The sequence below is a fragment of the Haplochromis burtoni genome, unplaced genomic scaffold, assembly GCF_018398535.1.
Source record: "Haplochromis burtoni strain Fernald_Lab_line unplaced genomic scaffold, NCSU_Asbu1 Contig_64, whole genome shotgun sequence".
Classification (NCBI taxonomy): Eukaryota; Metazoa; Chordata; class Actinopteri; order Cichliformes; family Cichlidae; genus Haplochromis; species Haplochromis burtoni.
In genome coordinates, this window is record NW_024582425.1 from 52,190 (window position 1) to 70,910 (window position 18,721).

At 41.8% G+C, this 18,721-nt stretch overlaps 3 protein-coding genes across 4 annotated transcripts; all 3 read right to left on the reverse strand.

Moving 5' to 3' along the window:
* Positions 1–33: 33 nt before the first annotated feature.
* Positions 34–5,580, reverse strand: zp3d.2 (zona pellucida glycoprotein 3d tandem duplicate 2). Of its 2 annotated transcripts, none has more exons than XM_014333985.2 (8): positions 4,949–5,580; positions 3,251–3,357; positions 3,041–3,144; positions 1,989–2,163; positions 1,799–1,904; positions 1,226–1,311; positions 1,068–1,141; positions 34–624 (listed from the first exon to the last, which is right to left on the reverse strand). In XM_014333985.2, exons 1-8 carry the CDS (start codon positions 5,507–5,509, stop codon positions 287–289), a joined length of 1,551 nt encoding a protein of 516 aa, XP_014189471.1. In that variant the 5' UTR covers positions 5,510–5,580; the 3' UTR covers positions 34–286. The 2 variants fall into 2 exon arrangements, with proteins under 2 accessions (XP_014189471.1, XP_005923683.1); XM_005923621.3 differs by having other exon boundaries at positions 37–624; positions 1,226–1,314; positions 4,949–5,578.
* Positions 5,581–8,216: 2,636 nt separating this feature from the next.
* LOC106633218 (sperm acrosome membrane-associated protein 4) lies at positions 8,217–11,036 on the reverse strand. The gene is made up of 3 exons (XM_042221277.1): positions 9,734–11,036; positions 8,562–8,681; positions 8,217–8,437 (listed from the first exon to the last, which is right to left on the reverse strand). Exons 1-3 carry the CDS (start codon positions 9,783–9,785, stop codon positions 8,232–8,234), a joined length of 378 nt encoding a protein of 125 aa, XP_042077211.1. The 5' UTR covers positions 9,786–11,036; the 3' UTR covers positions 8,217–8,231.
* A 615-nt stretch (positions 11,037–11,651) lies between these two features.
* Positions 11,652–18,631, reverse strand: ccdc105 (coiled-coil domain containing 105). Its single transcript, XM_005923622.3, has 8 exons — positions 17,454–18,631; positions 15,886–16,170; positions 15,518–15,622; positions 14,209–14,359; positions 13,709–13,875; positions 13,529–13,624; positions 13,343–13,456; positions 11,652–12,546 (listed from the first exon to the last, which is right to left on the reverse strand). The coding sequence occupies exons 1-8, from the start codon at positions 17,781–17,783 to the stop codon at positions 12,349–12,351; spliced, it is 1,446 nt and encodes a 481-aa protein (XP_005923684.1). The 5' UTR covers positions 17,784–18,631; the 3' UTR covers positions 11,652–12,348.
* Positions 18,632–18,721: the final 90 nt, after the last annotated feature.

An 18,721-nucleotide genomic window follows, 5' to 3' on the forward strand; every position in this document is an offset into this window, starting at 1 on the left:
TGGAGCTTCACAATGAAGTTTATTTTCTATACAACCTATGGGGGTGTCCACTTTCTCACCCATCGCTCAGTAAGTATGAGATTGAATTTCCAATAATCTTTATTTATGTCATTGTTTATAGATTTAGTGATGCAAATCAAATAAAGGTAATCAATTTGCTGAGGATCAACAACAACTTTCTCAAACTTGTTTACCACAGAAAACATTTTTGCAAAATTATAAGTGGAATTAATTTGGTTTGAAATTAGAGACCCGGAGGAAGCTCGTCGCTGATCAAACTCCAGCTTTATTTGTCAAAATCAAATATTTCTTCAAATATCCGGCGGGGTTCTGCGATCACCTCCTCCACAGAAGCAGAGCCCTTCCCCTGCTTCTTCTCACCTTCCTCCTCAGTCCACATCACTCCACCACCTCCAAACGGCCAATCCAAATCCTTCACCGTTTTCTCCACCTTATCCATCGGAAGCGCTGCTGTCACCACCGGCTGTGACGTCCACCTCCACTCAGTCATGACTGACTCCGGTGCCGCTGTTGTTTTGGTGGAGATCGTGTTCCTCTTCAGGGAGCCGATGGCTTTCGCTTTAGGTTCTATGGTCCACGGCCGACTGCTGATTATTTGAGTCTCTGGAAAAGATGAAAATGTTTTAATATTCAATCATTTAATTCCAGCAGAAAGCAAACAATTCTCCATCCATCCATCCGCTTCCGCTTATCCTTTTCAGGGCCGCTGGAGCCTATCCCAGCTGTCATAGGGCGAAAGGCGGGGTACACCCTGGACAGGTCGCCAGTCTGTCGCAGGGCTAACACACAGGGACAGACAACCATTCACACTCACATTCACACCTAGTGGCAATTTGGATTATCCAATTAACCTATCCCCACAAGCTGCATGTCTTTGGACAGTGGGAGGAAGCCCGAGTACCCGGAGAGAACCCACGCAAACACGGGGAGAACATGCAAACTCCACACAGAAAGACCCCGGCCTGATGGAGGAATTGAAGCAAACAATTCTTTGTTTAAAAAAAATAAAAAAATAAAAAAAATAAAAAGTTTAAGTGATGATTCACCATTGGATGCAGCAGAGCTACAGTTGGAGTCACAGCAGCTGCACACTGTGTCTGATCCATACAGCTCAGCCCATCTGCACAAAGCAGCAAAGACAACAGACGCTTTCAATATCATCATATCACAGCGTTTTTAAGAAGAGCTTCAGGGGAAATCTAACCTTCTGGCCTTTGTGTCGTAGTTGCAGGACTTGGCTGTGGGTGTAGGCACCGAACTGCCCACAGACATGATGCAGTGCATGTACAGCTGCTGCAGCAGATACAGAAAAAGCAAGTTTACTCTATTAGTTTTTAATTGCTTTATTCAGTCAAACCACACTGACTCCCAGATAATCCCAATAAATAAATAAATAAATAAATAAAATATGGGGGCCAAATCTAACCCAATTTAATTTAAAAAGGGGTCAGCCATCCAAAACCACTGAATTTTTACAGTTACACATGCACAGGCTTAGCAAACAATTAATTTGCATGAAGCAAATGATTAACAGTGAAAGATGTGGAGTAATTATAACAATGCGCCTGCATAAAGAAGCTCTTTGCTTGTTTTAAATATAATATATTAAATATCAGCTTTACTCAAATTTTTTATTCAAGCGGGTAAAGGCACATGTCGAGATCTACTTACTTCTCAGTACACATGCAAGCCATCACTGATTTACGGCAAAGAACTTGGGATAAAATAAAGGACAACAATATATGAAGCACATTAGTCTGGTGACACTTCGGCTGACCTGGCCCATCATTCCCTTGAACAGGAACGCATCCACAGAGAACCTCACAGCATCGTTTCTGTACGGGATGAACCTGGAGCGCCCGCCTTTGCTTTCAACCATACATCTTTATCAGAAAGAGAAAACAGCTGGCCATGGCATGATTTTTTTTAATAATGCTTCAGCTTTTTTGACGTGTGACATTCATTACCCAAAGTTTCTCACAACAGGGAATCTAAGCGTGAATGTGTGGGACTTCTCTGGAGTGGCATAACACGAGTGGATGTACAGTCTTTCATCGTGGGACATGGGCAGGGCCTCGGCCTGAAAGTACATGGGCTTTCCGAGCACGTACTGACCTGATGGGGACAGCCTTTCCCACTTCGCTAAAAGGAAAGTAGGACAGTAAATTAGCAGTAAAGTGACAGGAAAAGCAGCTGCAAAGCTCACTCACACTTTAAAAACAAACCATTTTGATAGCAGCTGTGTGAAAGCAGTTTTGCAAAGTGCTCAAACTGCAAAAATTCACCTGAATATCGACGGAATATCTACTGGACAAAGTATTTTCCAGACAATCTGCAAAATCCTTGGAGTGTCAATTAGGAGTACACATGGTGCCAAAATATTAGTAGCAAAGAATGAATCTCTGAACTCAGCTTGCTACATGATTAAAACCTTGTGTTCCCTGGATATCTTAGCTCATAAAGCATCAACATATTTATGAGGGTGACGTCACCATGGCTCCACCAAACAGTTTGTTTGTTAGCAGCATGACTCAAATAGTTATGAACACATCTGGATGAAATGTGGCACCAACTTAAGAAATGAATGTTTCTATTCAGATTCAATCACTATAGGGAGGATTTTTTATCTTTATGAAATACAACAAAACTGGACATTTAACTTGTGCTCTTCATAAACACATCAAATTGAAATAATTAAATGTTTGGTAATCTAAATAAAATACATCATTATTCCAGATATAAATGTCCTCCTGGATCCAAAGACTCATGATTAGTGTGGAGGAGTGTACTAGGATACTGTGACTCAGCAAAACCACACGAGTGATTTTGACATTAATCTGTTTCTAGCACCTGCACAGAGTTGCAAACTTTGCATTTGTCACATTAACATCAAGGTCTTGCTTCTGAATGATAATGAAAAATGTTTATCAAAAATTTATTTAATTTGATAAACAAAGACCACCAAGAACCTCCGAAATCCACCGGGGTTTAATAACTGCACACATTTCTGTAGGTTTACCGTTTCGTGGCGTCAGACTGAATTTAGCTCCATTCTTTACTCGTTTGAAGAGCCTGCGTATGGGCACCTTTGGTATGTAGCCAATTTTGTAGGTGTATTGGTACCTAAAAGGTTGTTAGCATTAAAAGAAAAATGGAAAAACAGCATTAATAAACAGTCTGTGTGTTATGAATAAGTTTGTCTGTCCTCAATTTAATCTTTTAAGCTCACCTGTTAAAATAACATGACACGGGTAGGTTGAAGGGCACCACTCGCCTGATTGGTCTCGGTGGGTCGTAACGAAGTGTGTTTGAATAGACAACCTGGTTATCAATGATCTGCAACCAGAATTTTTATATTAACATTTAAATAAAACTTCGTCTACAGTTATGAGACAGGCTTTTATGGCTCAGCAGTGAGCTGAATGCCAACAGTGAATCACAGCAGGTGCATGTGCACATAATCTTACTCAACATGTAATCCTAATCTTATGGCTGAAGATTTAGTCAAAAACCTAAAATTCAAATATAAATTACTGCAGTACATGAAAAAGTTATGGAAACATGCATTTAAACTACTTTTATTGAAATATATCTATTATTTTCTTATTTGTTCAATAGGAATATAAAATCTTACAGTAATGCTGACGTCATCGGGTGTTTTGTGTCACCTGACCAAAACTCCAAACACTCAAAAGTTTATCTGACTGGTGTCCTACTACAGAGCCCCCTAGTGGACAAACGAGGGTATAAATATATAAATATGTCCACATCTTTCCAGCACAGAAGATTTCTCAATGCAATCAGATGAATAGTGCAATACTTTGATTAATTTGTGTGACAGAAATAAGTGCATATACAGACCGGTCATTGAAGCTAGGAACAGGGGGGCAAAGACTTGTCCTCCAGCTCTCAGTAAATATTTGTGTCCTTATGTTCTGTTAATAAATTTGCATTCATTGTGACTTGTTTTGCGCATCTACTCCTGCTACATATTTAGCATTTTGTGTTTTATTTAAAGGCAGATTTATTGATTAATAAGTCACTTGTTTAAGTTGGATTTTTGGCAGATTCTGTTCTGCATGGTTCTGGTAACAAAAAAAAAAAAAAAAAAAAAAAAAAAAAAAAAACACAATCTGGAGAAGAGACGGTGAGAAGGGGAAAAAAAAAAAAACAAAAAAAAAACACAATCTCTTCCAGTATTTTTCCCCATTTTTGTGATCTTATTAAAGATGAATACGCTTAAACAGCAGCACAAAATTCCAGCTCTGAACTAAAAATAATAATTTTACCCTGCCCGTGCTGTGCCAAGCAAAAGTCAGATATTGTTGAAATAGTATAATGGATGCTTCTGTATGCAACTCCAAAGATGCACATATTTAAAGCTCATCTATAATTTTTCTTTTTCATAACAGCAATCCCTGTGAGCCAAAGGTCCAGTTTAACAGTTTCTCCCCCCCCCCCCGACTCTTGGCTCTGTGTGACGTCATAAAGTTAGTTCCTCTGGCAGTGAGTACAGAAACCCAATCGCCTCCTGATCAAGCCTACATTTGCCAGGGGGAACCAATCAGAAGCAAGCTTTTTTAAAGTGAGGTGAGACATCTTGCTCCAGACAGAGGGTGAACTTGGGGCTGTAGGCCCGGTAATCGGTCAAATTAAACAAATCAAGTAAAGCTACTCTAGTGAGTCCAAGAAATAACTAGTACCAGGCCCAGTTTAACCTACTGGAGCAAAGCCTGGCATATAAATGACATGTTCACCGTTTTAGATGTCGTCATTGGTGTAACAGTTCTGTGTCCACTGTAACCCACTAAAGACGCAAAACAAAGCGGTCTTTTTACTGGTTATTCATCTCGGACAAGAACAAAAAATCAGAATCAGCATTATTCCGCTTTTAATTCTCTGGGGTCCTTTCTTGCCTGAGACTCACCGTGCGCTTGGTTCCACACATACCGAGGCCATACTCAAAATAAAGGTAATCCCTCGTGGATTTGCTGGCTGTGCACGTCCCCAGCTTGAGCTGAGACCGGGCTTCACCCGTTCCCAGAAGGCTCCTCGCCACCTGGACTTGCATCTTTGTCCGCTTACACGTAGTCTTCACGGAAACATCCGAGACGCTGGGCGGAGTGGATTTGGGCGGAATAGGGAGCAGGACGTCCCGGACGCGCTCGGGCAGAGGCTCCACTCCCGTGCCCCTGAGCGGAGAGAAGTACTCCTTATCCACCAGCGGCACTTGAGAGTCCACAAACATCGGGAGGTGGAGGTACGGCGGCGGAAGGAGAGTCGGCGTTTCTCTCCGGGGAACTTTTCTCATCACCTGCGCTGTCTGCTCCGAAGGCCGATGGGCCGCTGTCCCCGCTTCAGTGGACGCAAACACGGGCAGCAAGAGAAGGAAAGGTAGGTAAAGCATGCCCGGAAATCCCAGTGACATACAACAAAGTGTCCGAAAGGGCGGAAGGTTGGCTGTCACGGCTGATGATGCTCTCCTCATGTGGAGGTAAATTAACAACACCTGGCGCAGAAGAAGCAGACGGACAGCAAAGGGCGCCACTCACTGGCTGTTTGAAGTAAAAACAACGTTTTGATGTTTTCCAGGAGGATCACCTGACCTCCCCCAGAATCAGCTGATTTTTCATAGTTAATTAAAACGCTCAATCTCTCCTACTATGGACGATATCCCAGTTACAGGCTCTGTTAGTACAGAAGGTTGGGTTGACATTTTGTGCTTTTACATTTGCTTTATTTTTCCAGCATTTTTTTGTCTTTCAGAAGTACAGAAGAAGACAAATATATTCAGTTTTCAGGGCAGAAAACAGCATGATTTTTGTTATTGAGCATCTGGTCATGGGATCAGTATCTCATCATGAAACATATATTTTCAATGCAAAATGCCACCAATTGAATGTCTATGATACAGAGGAACAGGAACAATTGGTACCCTGGATGTTTAGTCTACATTTTGGTGCCAGGCTGTGACTCGTCACGGTTTGTGTTCTAAAAGGAGTGAAAAGATTCACCATCTGGTGACAGATGTTCTTATCCTGACTGTTTCAATAACAGGAATCGATTCAATCTGAATAAAAAACCTTTACACTTCTACAGGTTGCATGCTTTGTAAAACCAACACATTTAACTCAATGGACCTCCAAAACACCTGCTGATATATACAAAGGACTGTTAAAGAAAGGCAGTAGTGATGTGCGATACCACTGATTTCCTTTCCGTCGAGTGGTATCGATGATACTGATCCGATACCGATACTCTGTACAAAAACTTAATGTTTCATTGTATTTCATAATACAATATATAATTGTATTATGTAGTCGTAATAATATAGCTTCATAATGGTAAATGGCCTGTATTTGTATAGCGCCTTACTAGTCCCTAAGGACCCCAAAGCACTTTACACATCCAGTCATCCACACACTGGTGATGGCAGCTACATTGTAGCCACAGCCACCCTGGGGCGCACTGACAGAGGCGAGGCTGCCGGACACTGGCGCCACCGGGCCCTCTGACCAGGCAACGGGTGAAGTGTCTTGCCCAAGGACACAACGACCGAGACTGTCCAAGCCGGGGCTCGAACCGGCGACCTTCCGATTACAAGGCGAACTCCCAACTCTGGAGCCACGATCGTAATCATTGTAATGATTACAGGATGTCAGACTACTTGTTCATATTGCTTAATAATGTAGAATTATTATAGAAATAAAAAAAACCCGAAGTTTTGTGCTATTTGAACACGTTGCCTGCCTGCAGCACTAAAGGACTCCGCGAAATTCATCTGTCTCCCCTAGCAGCACCTGTCCTTCTCCTCCTCTTCAGTTCGCCTCAACATAAGCTCGTCATATTCTGTGATATGATTTACTCTGAGGTGTTTGACAGGTTAGTGGTGTTGCCACATGTATCGCAAACCACGTCTCGGCCGTTTGTGGAGGTAAAATACGTCCACACATGACTCCGTTCACGCTCGGCCATTGTTGTGAGTGTCCACGCCAGGGCTGCGACACATTTATACATTTATATTTCGCATATGACTGTGAAAGGCGTAAGAGGAAGTAGTTCCTTCCAATTTAGACGATCAGAATTATGTAGTTTCTTTCCACTGTGTTCCTGTTAATGAAAAACTACAAATTTACCCCAAAGTACTAAAATATCGATATTTTAATATGAGAATCGATTCTAGAATATAAATTACTGGTATCGGAAGAATTGATATTTCAATATCGATCCGCACACCACTAAAAGGCCAACACAGGCAGTCATATCAGTATTTTAGAATGTTTCCATCCTGCTGGTCAGAAACTTCAGGTCATGAAATAAATGCACAGAACAAAGATTTTAAAATGAAAATATCAGCAGGTGAATTCATGCCTCAGATTAACACACTGTAACTGGTTAATGCAGGTAAATTGTTACGATATAAATATATGAACTAAATGTGCAGAGGCTAAAGAAAGCCTGTTTCACTGTGATTGGTTTGTATCCAGAAACACAGACATATAAAAATGAGCAAAAATTAATGAAGACAAAATATTATAAATGGACTCAAACCTTCAAGACCTGCATATACTGAACCACAAAACGGTTTTTTTTAATTTTGTGAGATTTTTGGATCCAACAGAAAATTTACCAGGATATTGTTTGTTTTAAACGTTGTACTTTTTCATGTGTGTCTGTGTGAATTTGGACATTACAGGATGGCTGCTGTGTTGCGGAGGATTATTCCTCACACACTACCCAACCCTGTTGCTGGTCACGTGCTCTATAATGTTGTGCTGTGGACATTTCTGTGCTTTCTGTGCAGAGGACTTTTTTTTGTTTCCTGTTGTCATGCTGTCCTCCCATAGAAGCCCAGCATGAGCAGAGGTCTCTTTTTTTCCTCTTGTACTTTCCCATTGTAGTGGTACATTCAGTGTTTTTCTGTAATGCAACCGTTCTCTGACTTGTATCCCCATGTGATGTCTGTGTGTGTGTGTAAGGTCGGGGGCGGGTTCATTCCACTGCAGGGCAACCTGCCACTGCATGTGGCAAATAAAATTTGAACTTGAACTTGAACTACACTGGTGCGCTTGCCTCATTGTTACCGATTTACTGTTAGAGTAAAAATAAATAAATATATTGTTTAAAAAAAGTTTAGTACAGCTTTTGTCCGTTAGAGGGCGGAAATAGGAACTCTATCTCTGCCAGAACTGCTTTATATCGTTGACTATTCACCAAACGGAGTACAGAGTTAGAAGTGTGAATAATGTCCCAATCCAGTAGGGGGCAGCAGATGTAGCAGCACCATTACACAAGTGAGTGTTGCAGCATTCATTGGTGAAGGTGAAGTTGAGTCCCAGCGCGTATTTTTCACCCGTGATTCCGCACAGGGAGGGCAGGACGCAGCTCTTCTCGTACAAAACCACACGGAAGTCCCCTGAAAGAAAGAAGCAAATCACACTGACACACTCCTCCCCGAGCCGGGCGCTGACCTTTCTCGCTTCTTTTTCTCAGTTTTGATTCATTTAAATTTGACTTTCAGTGACTCGAGTTGAACTCACCTTTCTCACCCACGGCTCGGCTGGACAGGCAGAGCTGCCCAGGTGGACACTTCAGGGGGAATCTGATGCAGTCCAGAGGGGAGATGGTGGGGAACACACAGGTGTAACAGAAGAGGGGAACTGAAGTACAGATGTGAGTTTTGCATGTGAGCCACAGTAAAAAAGTCAACTGAATCATAATAATCACAAAATACAAGGATGGTAAAAACGGATGTCTTTTAAACTGCTTTTAAAAATGTACTTCAAAATGATTAATCACCGAGATTAATCAGTGGTTAGAATATTTATTTGTTGCAGCCCTAATATGATGAAACACACTGCTTTATCTTTACCACTAACACGAATGTTAACCACTTCTTCTTTCAGCTGCTTCCTTTAGAGGTCACCATCTGCAGGTCCTCCTCCACTACATCACGCATCTTCTCTGAGGTCTTCCTCTTTTCCTCCTGTCTGGTATCAAACATCCTTTCTAAAACATATCCACCATCCCTTCTCTGCGCATGTCCAAACAAACTCAGGCTCGCCTCTTCTGATATATTAGCTTCTAATCCTGTCCGGTCACTCTCAGTGAAATCCTGCCTCGTGTCGTTTTATCAGTGCCACAGTCTCCAAACCATACGTCACAGCAGGTCTCACTACCGTCTTATAAACCTTCCCTTTTATTCTCACATGTATCCTTCTGTCTCACCTCCACCCACTCCACCCTGCGTGCACTCTCTTGTGCACTGTCTGTTAGCCTCAGCTATTTAAACTCTTCTATGTTAACTACCTCTGATTGCTAATGCACTTGGATATTTCTTATGGAACGGCATCATGTGACACAAAGAGGTTTTTTATATATACAAGTAATACAAAGATCAAACATATTCATTACTAAACAAAAATATTTCTGTATTTTAAAATAATTTTATTTAGGCAGTTTTATAAGGTGTAATGGTTCCAGTTTCCCAGTTACATCTTTATTCATCTCACATTAAAGCTACTTAAATAGTTCTTTTCCAAAAATTTCATACATCAAACAATGAGGGGAAAATACTAGATCTTAATTATGCAAGAAAATAAGGTTTTTTATATTAATGTTAACCTTGGAGTTTTCTGTCTGCTATAGCTGCATGGATTGTGCCTTTAAACACACGAGCAGAAGCATGCACACACCGTCTTTGCTGACTTACCCACAGCTGGAAGTAAACACAGGAGAAGCAGAGAGCTAAGCAGCTTCGACATCACTGATGTTTCTGTCTCACCAGGAGAAAATCCTCCTGCCGGTCGACGCTTCAGCTCTTAAAGGCGTTTCTTTCAGAATATTTTCTAGAATGAATCCGCTGTTTTCATCTTGAATTCAAGAAATCAAGTTGTTTTTTGTTTGTTCTTTTAATTTAAAGCTAAAGTTTTACAAACTAGCTTCACGCAGACGGAGCAGCCACAGAGATCTGAAGGTAAATCTCTTACTGGTTTCTCTTAATATTCCCTTAATCAACTCTGGGAGAATCTCCCACCCCACTCCTTATGATTAAATTAGACTGTTAGACTTCTGTTCCAAGCCATGGCTGCTTAGAAAAGGTCCATTCAGACTTAAGATAATCAACGGGGCTTTATGAAGAAAATCCACATCTGTGTAGCTTAAAATGTGGAAAAAGTGGAAAGTATTAAGCTTTCTTGAGGGTTTTTTTTCTAAAGAATGATGTGACATGTGTCTGTACTGAGGTGAAGCAGGGCAGGTTTATTAAATCACATCTCATCTCCTAATGAAAGACGTTGAGTTTGGTGGGAGGGATGTCAAGTGACCTGCAGTCCCATGACGAGAAAAGTGATTAGAAGCAATGAACAGTCCCACAGTTTCAAACTGAACACAGGGTGATTTCATGTTTTTTCACAGTAAGATTTGTTCATAGTGTTTGCATTGAGATAATCTGCAGTATATGATTATTGTGTGTTAGATAAGATAATCGAATTACTCCATCTCTGGATACTTTTTCCTATTTCTGTTTTTCAGGCATACAAAAAGTTTTCTTTCCATTGTTGTTATTATTGTTATTTCAATAACAGATAGCCTAATTAGATCAGAATGAAAGTGTGTGTGTGTCTGTGGAGTGATACGCTGTCTTGAGAGAAACCCACAGAATTATACTGGTTTCAAACCCAGAGCTGAATTCTGTGGAGCTGCTGAAGATTTCATCCTAACTCTCTCCTACTGTACATCACAATTTCATTGCACATGTACAATGACAATAAAGGCTATTCTATTCTATCAGGCCAGACTGCAGAATAACAGCCTGCAGTATTTAGCATGCGATTCCTAAATGCTGCAGTTCTTTGAGTGTCCACTTGATGATGGCTCCAGATGCCTGTTGGTGCAAACAACAAACAGGCATACCCCATGGTCTTTGATTTTGTATTTTAAGTGTCAAAGATGGTGTTTTGCTTCTCCCACCCCAACCAATCACAGCAGATGGCCCCGCCCCTCCCTGAGTATGGTTCTGCCGGAGGTTTCTTCCTGTTAAAAGGGAGTTTTTACTTCCCACTGTCACCAAAGTGCTTGCTCATAGGGGGTCATATGATTGTTGGGCTTTTATCTGTATCTACTGTACAATATAAAGCACCTTGAGGCGACTTTTGTTGTGATTTGGCGCTATATAAATAAAATTGAATTGAATTGAATTGAACAGTGCTCATTTTTTTGGAGCCAGAAGTTGTCGTATTTAACAAGATGACGCAGTATGAGGCTATCAGCTCAGAGTTTGGTTAGAATATCCATCCACAGATCAGACGGCTCAGACACACTAGAATTTAAATCTGGAGAACAGGATTTTTGGATGGGCTGTACCAACAGAAGAGTCTGAGATTAACATGAAAAGTTATAATAATACTTCTCGGTGTAAAAAACTATCTCATCATCTGCATGATGGTGATATGCAAATGATGATCAAGTCAAAACTCTAAACTGTATGCCTGTGATCGTTGGACCCTCAGGCAGCCCTGCATTAAAAACCAACATGATTCAGTCATGGAAACAACTGCATGGACTCAGCAACATTTCCAGAAATCACAGTCTTTGAACACAGCTCTCTGCGCCACCCCCAAAAGCAGGGTAACGCACAACCATGCAAAGAACTTCTCTGGGGAAAAAGCTCGTTAAAAGGCAAAGTGGAAAATTGTTCTGTGGACAAACTGAAATCTGAAATTCTTACTGGAAAACATGGACACTGTGTCCTCCGGACTGAGGACGAGAGGGACAATCTGACTTATTATCAGAACTCAGTGCTGGAGAGGCCTGCTTGCATTCCAGACTTTTCATCAACAGAAAACCTTTGAAGCATCATGAAACAAGAAATATAACTGTTAAGCAGCTAGAATCAGCTATCAGAGAAGAAAAGGACCAAAGGTCCAGCAGCTGCTCTCCCCAGACCCTGGACATTTAGGGACTGGATATAAAAGAAGAGGGGCCACAGGACACTGCCACACAATCTGTCCCAACTTTTGTGAGACGTGTTGCCACATCAAATTCAAAATGAGCTAATATTTCCAAAATTGTATATTTTCTAAGTTGAAACATGTAATGTTTTGGTTTATGAATAAAATGTGTTTTTTCTGAAATTTGCAGATCACTTGTGTATTAAATATCTATGATTATGTAATACAGTTCAACTAAAACTAAACAGCTTAGGAAAAAACATAAATAAGCCAAAGAAACAAGACTGTGCATGAACATTTTACCTTAAAGTGCATTTTCAAGCTGTTCTAATGTTCTTTAACCTGTAAATAGTTCCCATCATTAACTAAATTAGCATCACAGCGCCCCTTGCTGGAGGAAGGCGGGCATGGCTCGCTTGTCGACCTGCTGACGCCTCATGCGGACCACAGCTGCGTCCACCTGAGCTGCAGCTCTCTTGCCCTGCAGGTCATCCAGCAGCTGCAGACATGTGTGCTCCAGCTTCCCCAGCTCACCCTCAGAGGACTTAAGACATCGTCTGAGCGCTGCACCGCTCTGAGAGACACACAGGAAACACATTTCAAAATGATTTTGTTTGTCTGAGGCAAAATGAGAGGTTAGAGTGATAAACCACTTTGCTTTTTTAATACAAGTGAACACCAGCCACTGTACTCCATAATGATAATGATACGAATCCTGGTAAATGTTCAGTTTGTGTTTATTTTTAGTCGTATCTGACATGCAAAGCATTATTAAGCATAATTTTAAAGACTGAGCTGAAGAGTGAGACTGCTTCACGCCTATCGTTCTGCTTTGAGGTCACAATTTATTTTTGCAAACTTTAAAATGCATGAGGCAGAATTTAGAAACAAGTCTCAGCTTCGGTTTCTGCAGACAAACATGCAGATTAGTTTCTGCTGAGTTCAAGTGCAAACTAACATCACCCCAGAGCATTCAGCTCACCCTGTATTTGGCTCTTTTTTTTCTTTGTACAAATGTGTATTAAATATTTATCCATCAGTAATCAGCAAAGTTATTAAATGTTACCAGAATATAAAAAAGAAAACAATGATTGGAAATATTAAAGCTGCAGATTAATTGTGTTCAATTTATCACTGGTTCAGTGTCCATGTTGACACACCTGCAGCAGAGTCTGTTAGCTTAGTCGTTTCAGCACAAAAGGTCCAGCTGGCTTAGAGTACACTCCCAGCTTAGCATCACAGTGCAAACACACACATGTAACCTCAGCAGTCAGAGACTCAGATACCTGACATCAGGACGAGGTGAAGGCCAAAACACACTTCATGAAGTATGATAATGAATGTGGCAGCCGAATGTGTGTCGGACGCACCTGAATGAGCTGAGCAGCTTCAGGTAACTGTGTCCCCGGGTGTCTCTGATAAACCTTCACCAGAGGCCTGTTGAGCTTCTCTCTGGACAGAAGATCGCCGCTGTACTCTGGACCCTGTGAGCAGGACAGCGTGAGCCAAACGTTTTCATGAAATCTCAAATAAACAAGCTCCACACGCTCTCTGACCTGTGCTCTGCCGTGGCTGTGACGAATGCAGTTGATCTCCCTCTGCTTACGAAACATGGCCTGCCGGGTGGCTGCAGACGTCAGCGCCAGATTTTGCTACAGAAGACAGAATGATGGTTAAGTATGTGTTATTACTTTAATACAAAAATGCACTTCTGCATTAATTCAGGATCTTTTTACCTGCAGAGTGACTGTCTCTGCAATTTTTTTCACCAGGCCGTCGTTGACAGCGCAATGAGCAGCTTTCTGCCTGCTGATGGCGCTGGTTAGCGTCCGTCTGATGGTTTCTCTCAGTAGCTGCGACTGGTTGACCCTCAGAGAGGACAACTCTGAAGCCTTTTTACACTCTGCAAGAGAAGCAGGAGATATCCTATCTGTCAATTTTAATCCTGAGGACACAGGAGATCTGTTTTAAGATGACCTGCTCTTTCTCTGAGTGTGAGCAGGGACACTGGCTGTGTAGATTAGTGACCACACGCAAAGCAACTAATTCGTTTAATTAAAGATCTGGAGTTTATACTTCTCTGTTTTTAGGATCTTGTTTTGAAAATATATAATTTATGTGTGGTGTAAGAACTGTGCTGTTCTTTTTCTCACTTGTTTCATTGATATTTGGGCAAAATCTGCTCTTATTTCTTATATAATTTCTTAACGAGAGCTTCTCCTTGTCCTGAGTGTACCTGGAGTAAAGGGGCTGATGGGGTCTGTTTTGATAAAGGTCTGAGGTGCAGAGTCATGTCCTCCAGCAGAGCCACTGAGAGGGAGCAGTTCCAGTACTCGAGCCCTCTCACTGGCACAGTCCAGCAGCTGTCTGCTGCTCTCACCCAGGGCCTTAAAGAAGAAGGCAGGAAATAATGCATTAGGACAGCAGCTGGCAGACAAATATATAGGTACGGGTTACTTTGCAGACAGAAAAATGTGGTAAAAAATAACAATAAAAAGTTTCATAAAATAAAATATGTGAGATTTTCAAGTGGGGGGTTTTTTCGACTGAAAATGCAAACCACAAACCAATCGGTTATTTCACAGTGGCTACATGTATCTTTCTGTCTATGTACATTATTCTTGACTCAGGCTAACAGCACCAGTTATACTCTCTGTTCAGTGCGCTTGCTTGACAACAAACAGCCCATCCAGTTCAGGGGCATTCGGGCCTTTAGCTTATCCCAGCCCATAAGGCAAATGGTGGAATAGACCCTGAACATGTCCCCGTCTATCACAGGGCCAACACAGAAAGACCTTCATTCAAGCTCACATTCACACATACAGCCTATTCAGAGTCAACAAGCAGTTCTGCTGTGGGGAAAAGCTGCAGCAGCCTAAAGAAACCCATGCAGGCAATCTTTCAATTCTTCATTCAGCTGGTCGAGGCATCAACAGCCTGGATACGCAGCAGAGTTTCAGTAACCCAGTAAACATAAACATGTTAAGTTTAGCAACCTCAAAGATATATGCTACATGGCTGTTACTTCCTGTTACTCATCCCCTGAAATGCCTGAGCTTTAACTTAAAGGAACAGTTCACCTCAAAAGTGAATTTACATGTTTCCTCTGGCCTGTAGTTCTAACAAACAAGATTGGACAACTCACTCTAAAACAGACACATCACGGTACCATCTTATCAGTGGGTCTATGCCTTTTCCTGAATATAATGCAACCTAATGGCACTCGCCTTTTGGTCTTCAAAGAACCAAAACAAAGGAACTACTTATTTTCTACTATCTACATCCACCAAACTTCTAGTCACAAAACTTCTCACAAGTTTTTTGGATTTTTAAATGTGTTAAATTTAAGAGAATTCACTCATCTCACATCGGAACAGTTTAGGTGGATAAGCTGTCCCTATAAATCCAGCAACAACAAAATCTAAAGAAGAAGGGTAGAGGTTAGTGATACCTGAGCATTGTTGTTTTTCTAACCTCTCTCATGCCTGTGAGGGTAGAGTGGAGGGAAAACAAGTCAAGCGATGAAGACAGAGGGCTGAAATCACCTGAAGCTGGCTCAGTGTGGTTTTCAGTGTTCCCTCCAGATCCTGTTTCAGCTCAGCCAGCTCTCTCCTCTCCCACAGCAGCAAGTAATCAGCACCATCTCTCTCCTGCAAAGGGGCAGACCTGTCAGGGCCTCAGTCTACAGCTCTGAACTTCATCAAATAATCCTTGGTGCTGGATTAACTCTCAGTGATACTGGAGGTAATAAAGATTTAATGCTGTGTGTGCGTGAGGCAAGCAGGCAAGTTTTTGCACTTGAAATCCTGAAAATGATCCTGAGGTGCCGGGCAGAAAATACTTCACCACGGTTGAACATCTTTAACACCAAATACAGAAGAATTTCAGCATTTTCAGTGTTGTGTAAGCTTGCCGTCTCAGTGGTGGATGGCCTCCTGGTTCTCCCCTCTGAGCTCTTCTGGTTGATGGTCAGATTGGTCCTAAGACTGCGCAGCATCCTCTCCAGATGTCCTCGCTCTCTCTCCAGCTTGACACCTTCCTCGGTCACTCTGCCAGCCTGCCTGCGCAGCTGGACCTCCACCTCCCGAACTCTGCGCATGTAGTCAGCAACTACAGCAACACTGGCTCCGGCACACTGCTCACGCAGGCTGGAAGGTGGGAACGGGGCCACAGGTGTCCTCTGAGAGCCACCAGGGAACTTTAAAAAAAGCTCAATGTCTGAGTCCAATACTCAAAAACATCAGTCAACTTAAAAATGCAGAAGATGAAAATCTAAATAAAAACAAGTGAAGGCTTTTAATATAGAAAGAGTTCGAAAATAAAGGTGTTTTAAGTCTTAAAATGTCTCAGAGATGAGAGTCTTAAATGAATTTAGCTCTGCCTCTACCAACAAGTGTAAAATATTGCTGATTTATAAAGCTGTACTTACCTCCGTGGGCTTTTCATTGCTCTGCAGTGTTCTGTAAAGAATGTTTCAGTCTGTTTATCTCCTAAAACACCTCATCCTGGCTCCCTACGAGCTGAGATTCCAACCTTTTCAGGCTCATACCCCATAAATTTAACGTCTGCATGCCACTGGACTGGAGTACTGTTGAGCTCACAATGCCCAACACCACAGGATGAGGGCATGGATAGGGTGAGCAGTGGAATGTAGTAGCAGCAGTTTAGTAGATTTACTTAAATACTTTGCTGATTCAGTTTTAATAGACTTTAAGTATTTCTCTGTGATTCTGTTTTTTAGATGCTTTAATCCAGGAAGCAAATACTCCACATCTGTGTGCACCACACCGTTATTTTTGCTTTGCAGATTTTAAATCTATGAATATGTATAATGCTGTATTAATGTAGATAAAGCTATTCAGGGGTATAAGTAATTAAAATCACCTCCAGTGTGTTAATGCATCGTGAGTAATTTTAATTGAGGTACTTTTAGTATATTTTGATGCTAAAACAGTTGCTCGTGCTTATGACAGAATTAAAGAGACTGATTAAGTCTTTTATTCTTAGTTATTCTGGTCTGTTATAACATTGGATGTTGTATGTATGTGTATATGCATACATGTATTTATGTCCACGTGCATACCTGTGCGTGTGTATATACGTATATGTTTGTGTACATATATACTTGTATAGACAAGTGTATATAAGAGTCTGCTTATGTGTATATATATGGATTTTTTGGATCTTCTTTACCTCCTTTATCTTATTTTTTTTATTCCACGTCCCTCTGTTCAGCACTCTGTCCGATACTTGACGTCTTTTAAATTGCTCTACAAATAAAGCTGCCTTGACTTAATTACAGAGCAAAACAGTTATTCATTATTATTCAATATGAAATGAAGTTTAAACTCTTGTGCAGTTTTCATACGGATTCCTGTAACTGTGAACGCTAGTTTAGAATAGTTTACATATATTTACTTTTAAAATCTATAACTTCAGGCTTTCACACCACCCTGGCACGCTGTGGATCGTTTGTCTCACCATGGCTCCTGCACTTTGGGGTCTTGATATCTTCTGGTTGCAGACGCAGTCACGACTCCTCGGTCTGCACGCCTCCGCTCTTATCTTATCTCTGGCTGTGACTTCCGCTGTGCCGTCTGAGCGCTTTAGGCTTACTCCTGCAGCGGCGCTGCTGCTGCCGCTCCGGGGCTGCCTGCACGCAGCGGGCTGCCCGGCTCGAGTCTGCCGGACCAGGCGCTCAGCACGCCGAATGGAGCGGACCGTACCCTCGCGCCAGGACTGCGGTCCGATGGTAACAGAGCCGAGGGGAACCGACTGAACCTGCATCACTATGCTATGAACTGGCCTCATCTGTGACTGCTACCAAGTATCCAGGGTGAAAACTTTGTGTCATCTCCATAGCAACAGCAACTAAAGTAACTAGAAACTCCAAGCCGTTTGGTGATTGGAGAGAAAATGGAACAGGACACGCAGCACTCAGTGTGATCTCCCCCTTCAACTTTCACAGAAACTCTTAAATGACTGAAACACAGCTGTGGCGCGTCAGTGCTCCTCTCTACTTCGTATCTGGTTCTTTAAAGGAAGGCGAGGACTGATAGTTTACTTAAAAACAAGACAAAACTAGAAGAGATGAGAGATTTCTGCAACAGGTGGGGATGGAAGTCTACAGCTTTAAGGCTCATGCTTTTAAAGCTTCAGGAGGAGGAAGTCAGGAGCTCTGTGAATGTGCCTGTTTTTAAATATAAAATCTGACTGAAATTAAAATTTAACTTAGACAGTGCTTTAAACCTGCGTTCTCTATAATGACCAGCAGGGGTCGACTCCCTGAAGTCTCATCTACATCAGAGTAAAGTGGAAAATAAAGCAGTCTGCTTTAGCTTGTGCGACTTTGTGACTGACAGCACTGAATCACTCCTGCTGTATTACTGTAAATCAAAGTGTGCACTTTCCCACAATGAGAGACTCGTGCTCACGACAGTCTGACAGCATCTAAACATTAAAGCCGTCCCTCTTGGTTGAGCTGTACTGTTAGACGCACACTTCTCAGGGTTGGTGGAACTGCTCACGTTAGGTTTGGGAATTTTTCTTCCAAGTAACTGCCTCGTGAACTTTAAGAGAGACATTGCTGCCGAGTTTTTCAAACATGTGGTTTGCTGCTTTGATTACCATGGAGTGTGAACTGTTTACTTACATTATATTAAAGTGGAGGATCACTACTGCAGAGCAGTCCAAAGGTAAACAGATTGAACTTTAATTCTGGAGTGAAATGTCCCTTTAAGAAAGAACAA

What these genes read in the sequence shown, in the direction of transcription:
- zp3d.2 (XM_005923621.3), bottom strand. Translation starts at nt 5,509, where the DNA reads ATGAGGAGAGCATCATCAGCCGTGACAGCCAACCTTCCGCCCTTTCGG. An exon ending in GTGTCATGTTATTTTAACAG is followed by an intron (nt 3,145 to 3,250) that starts GTGAGCTTAAAA and finishes ACAACCTTTTAG; the next exon opens with GTACCAATACACCTACAAAA. An exon ending in TAGCTCTGCTGCATCCAATG is followed by an intron (nt 625 to 1,067) that starts GTGAATCATCAC and finishes CATCTTTTCCAG; the next exon opens with AGACTCAAATAATCAGCAGT.
- LOC106633218 (XM_042221277.1), bottom strand. Translation starts at nt 9,785, where the DNA reads ATGTCGAAGCTGCTTAGCTCTCTGCTTCTCCTGTGTTTACTTCCAGCT. An exon ending in GTGTTTACTTCCAGCTGTGG is followed by an intron (nt 8,682 to 9,733) that starts GTAAGTCAGCAA and finishes TCTGTACTTCAG; the next exon opens with TTCCCCTCTTCTGTTACACC. An exon ending in CCGAGCCGTGGGTGAGAAAG is followed by an intron (nt 8,438 to 8,561) that starts GTGAGTTCAACT and finishes TCTTTCTTTCAG; the next exon opens with GGGACTTCCGTGTGGTTTTG.
- ccdc105 (XM_005923622.3), bottom strand. Translation starts at nt 17,783, where the DNA reads ATGAGGCCAGTTCATAGCATAGTGATGCAGGTTCAGTCGGTTCCCCTC. An exon ending in CCCAAAGTGCAGGAGCCATG is followed by an intron (nt 16,171 to 17,453) that starts GTGAGACAAACG and finishes CTTTTTTTAAAG; the next exon opens with TTCCCTGGTGGCTCTCAGAG. An exon ending in GGCCATCCACCACTGAGACG is followed by an intron (nt 15,623 to 15,885) that starts GCAAGCTTACAC and finishes GCCCCTTTGCAG; the next exon opens with GAGAGAGATGGTGCTGATTA.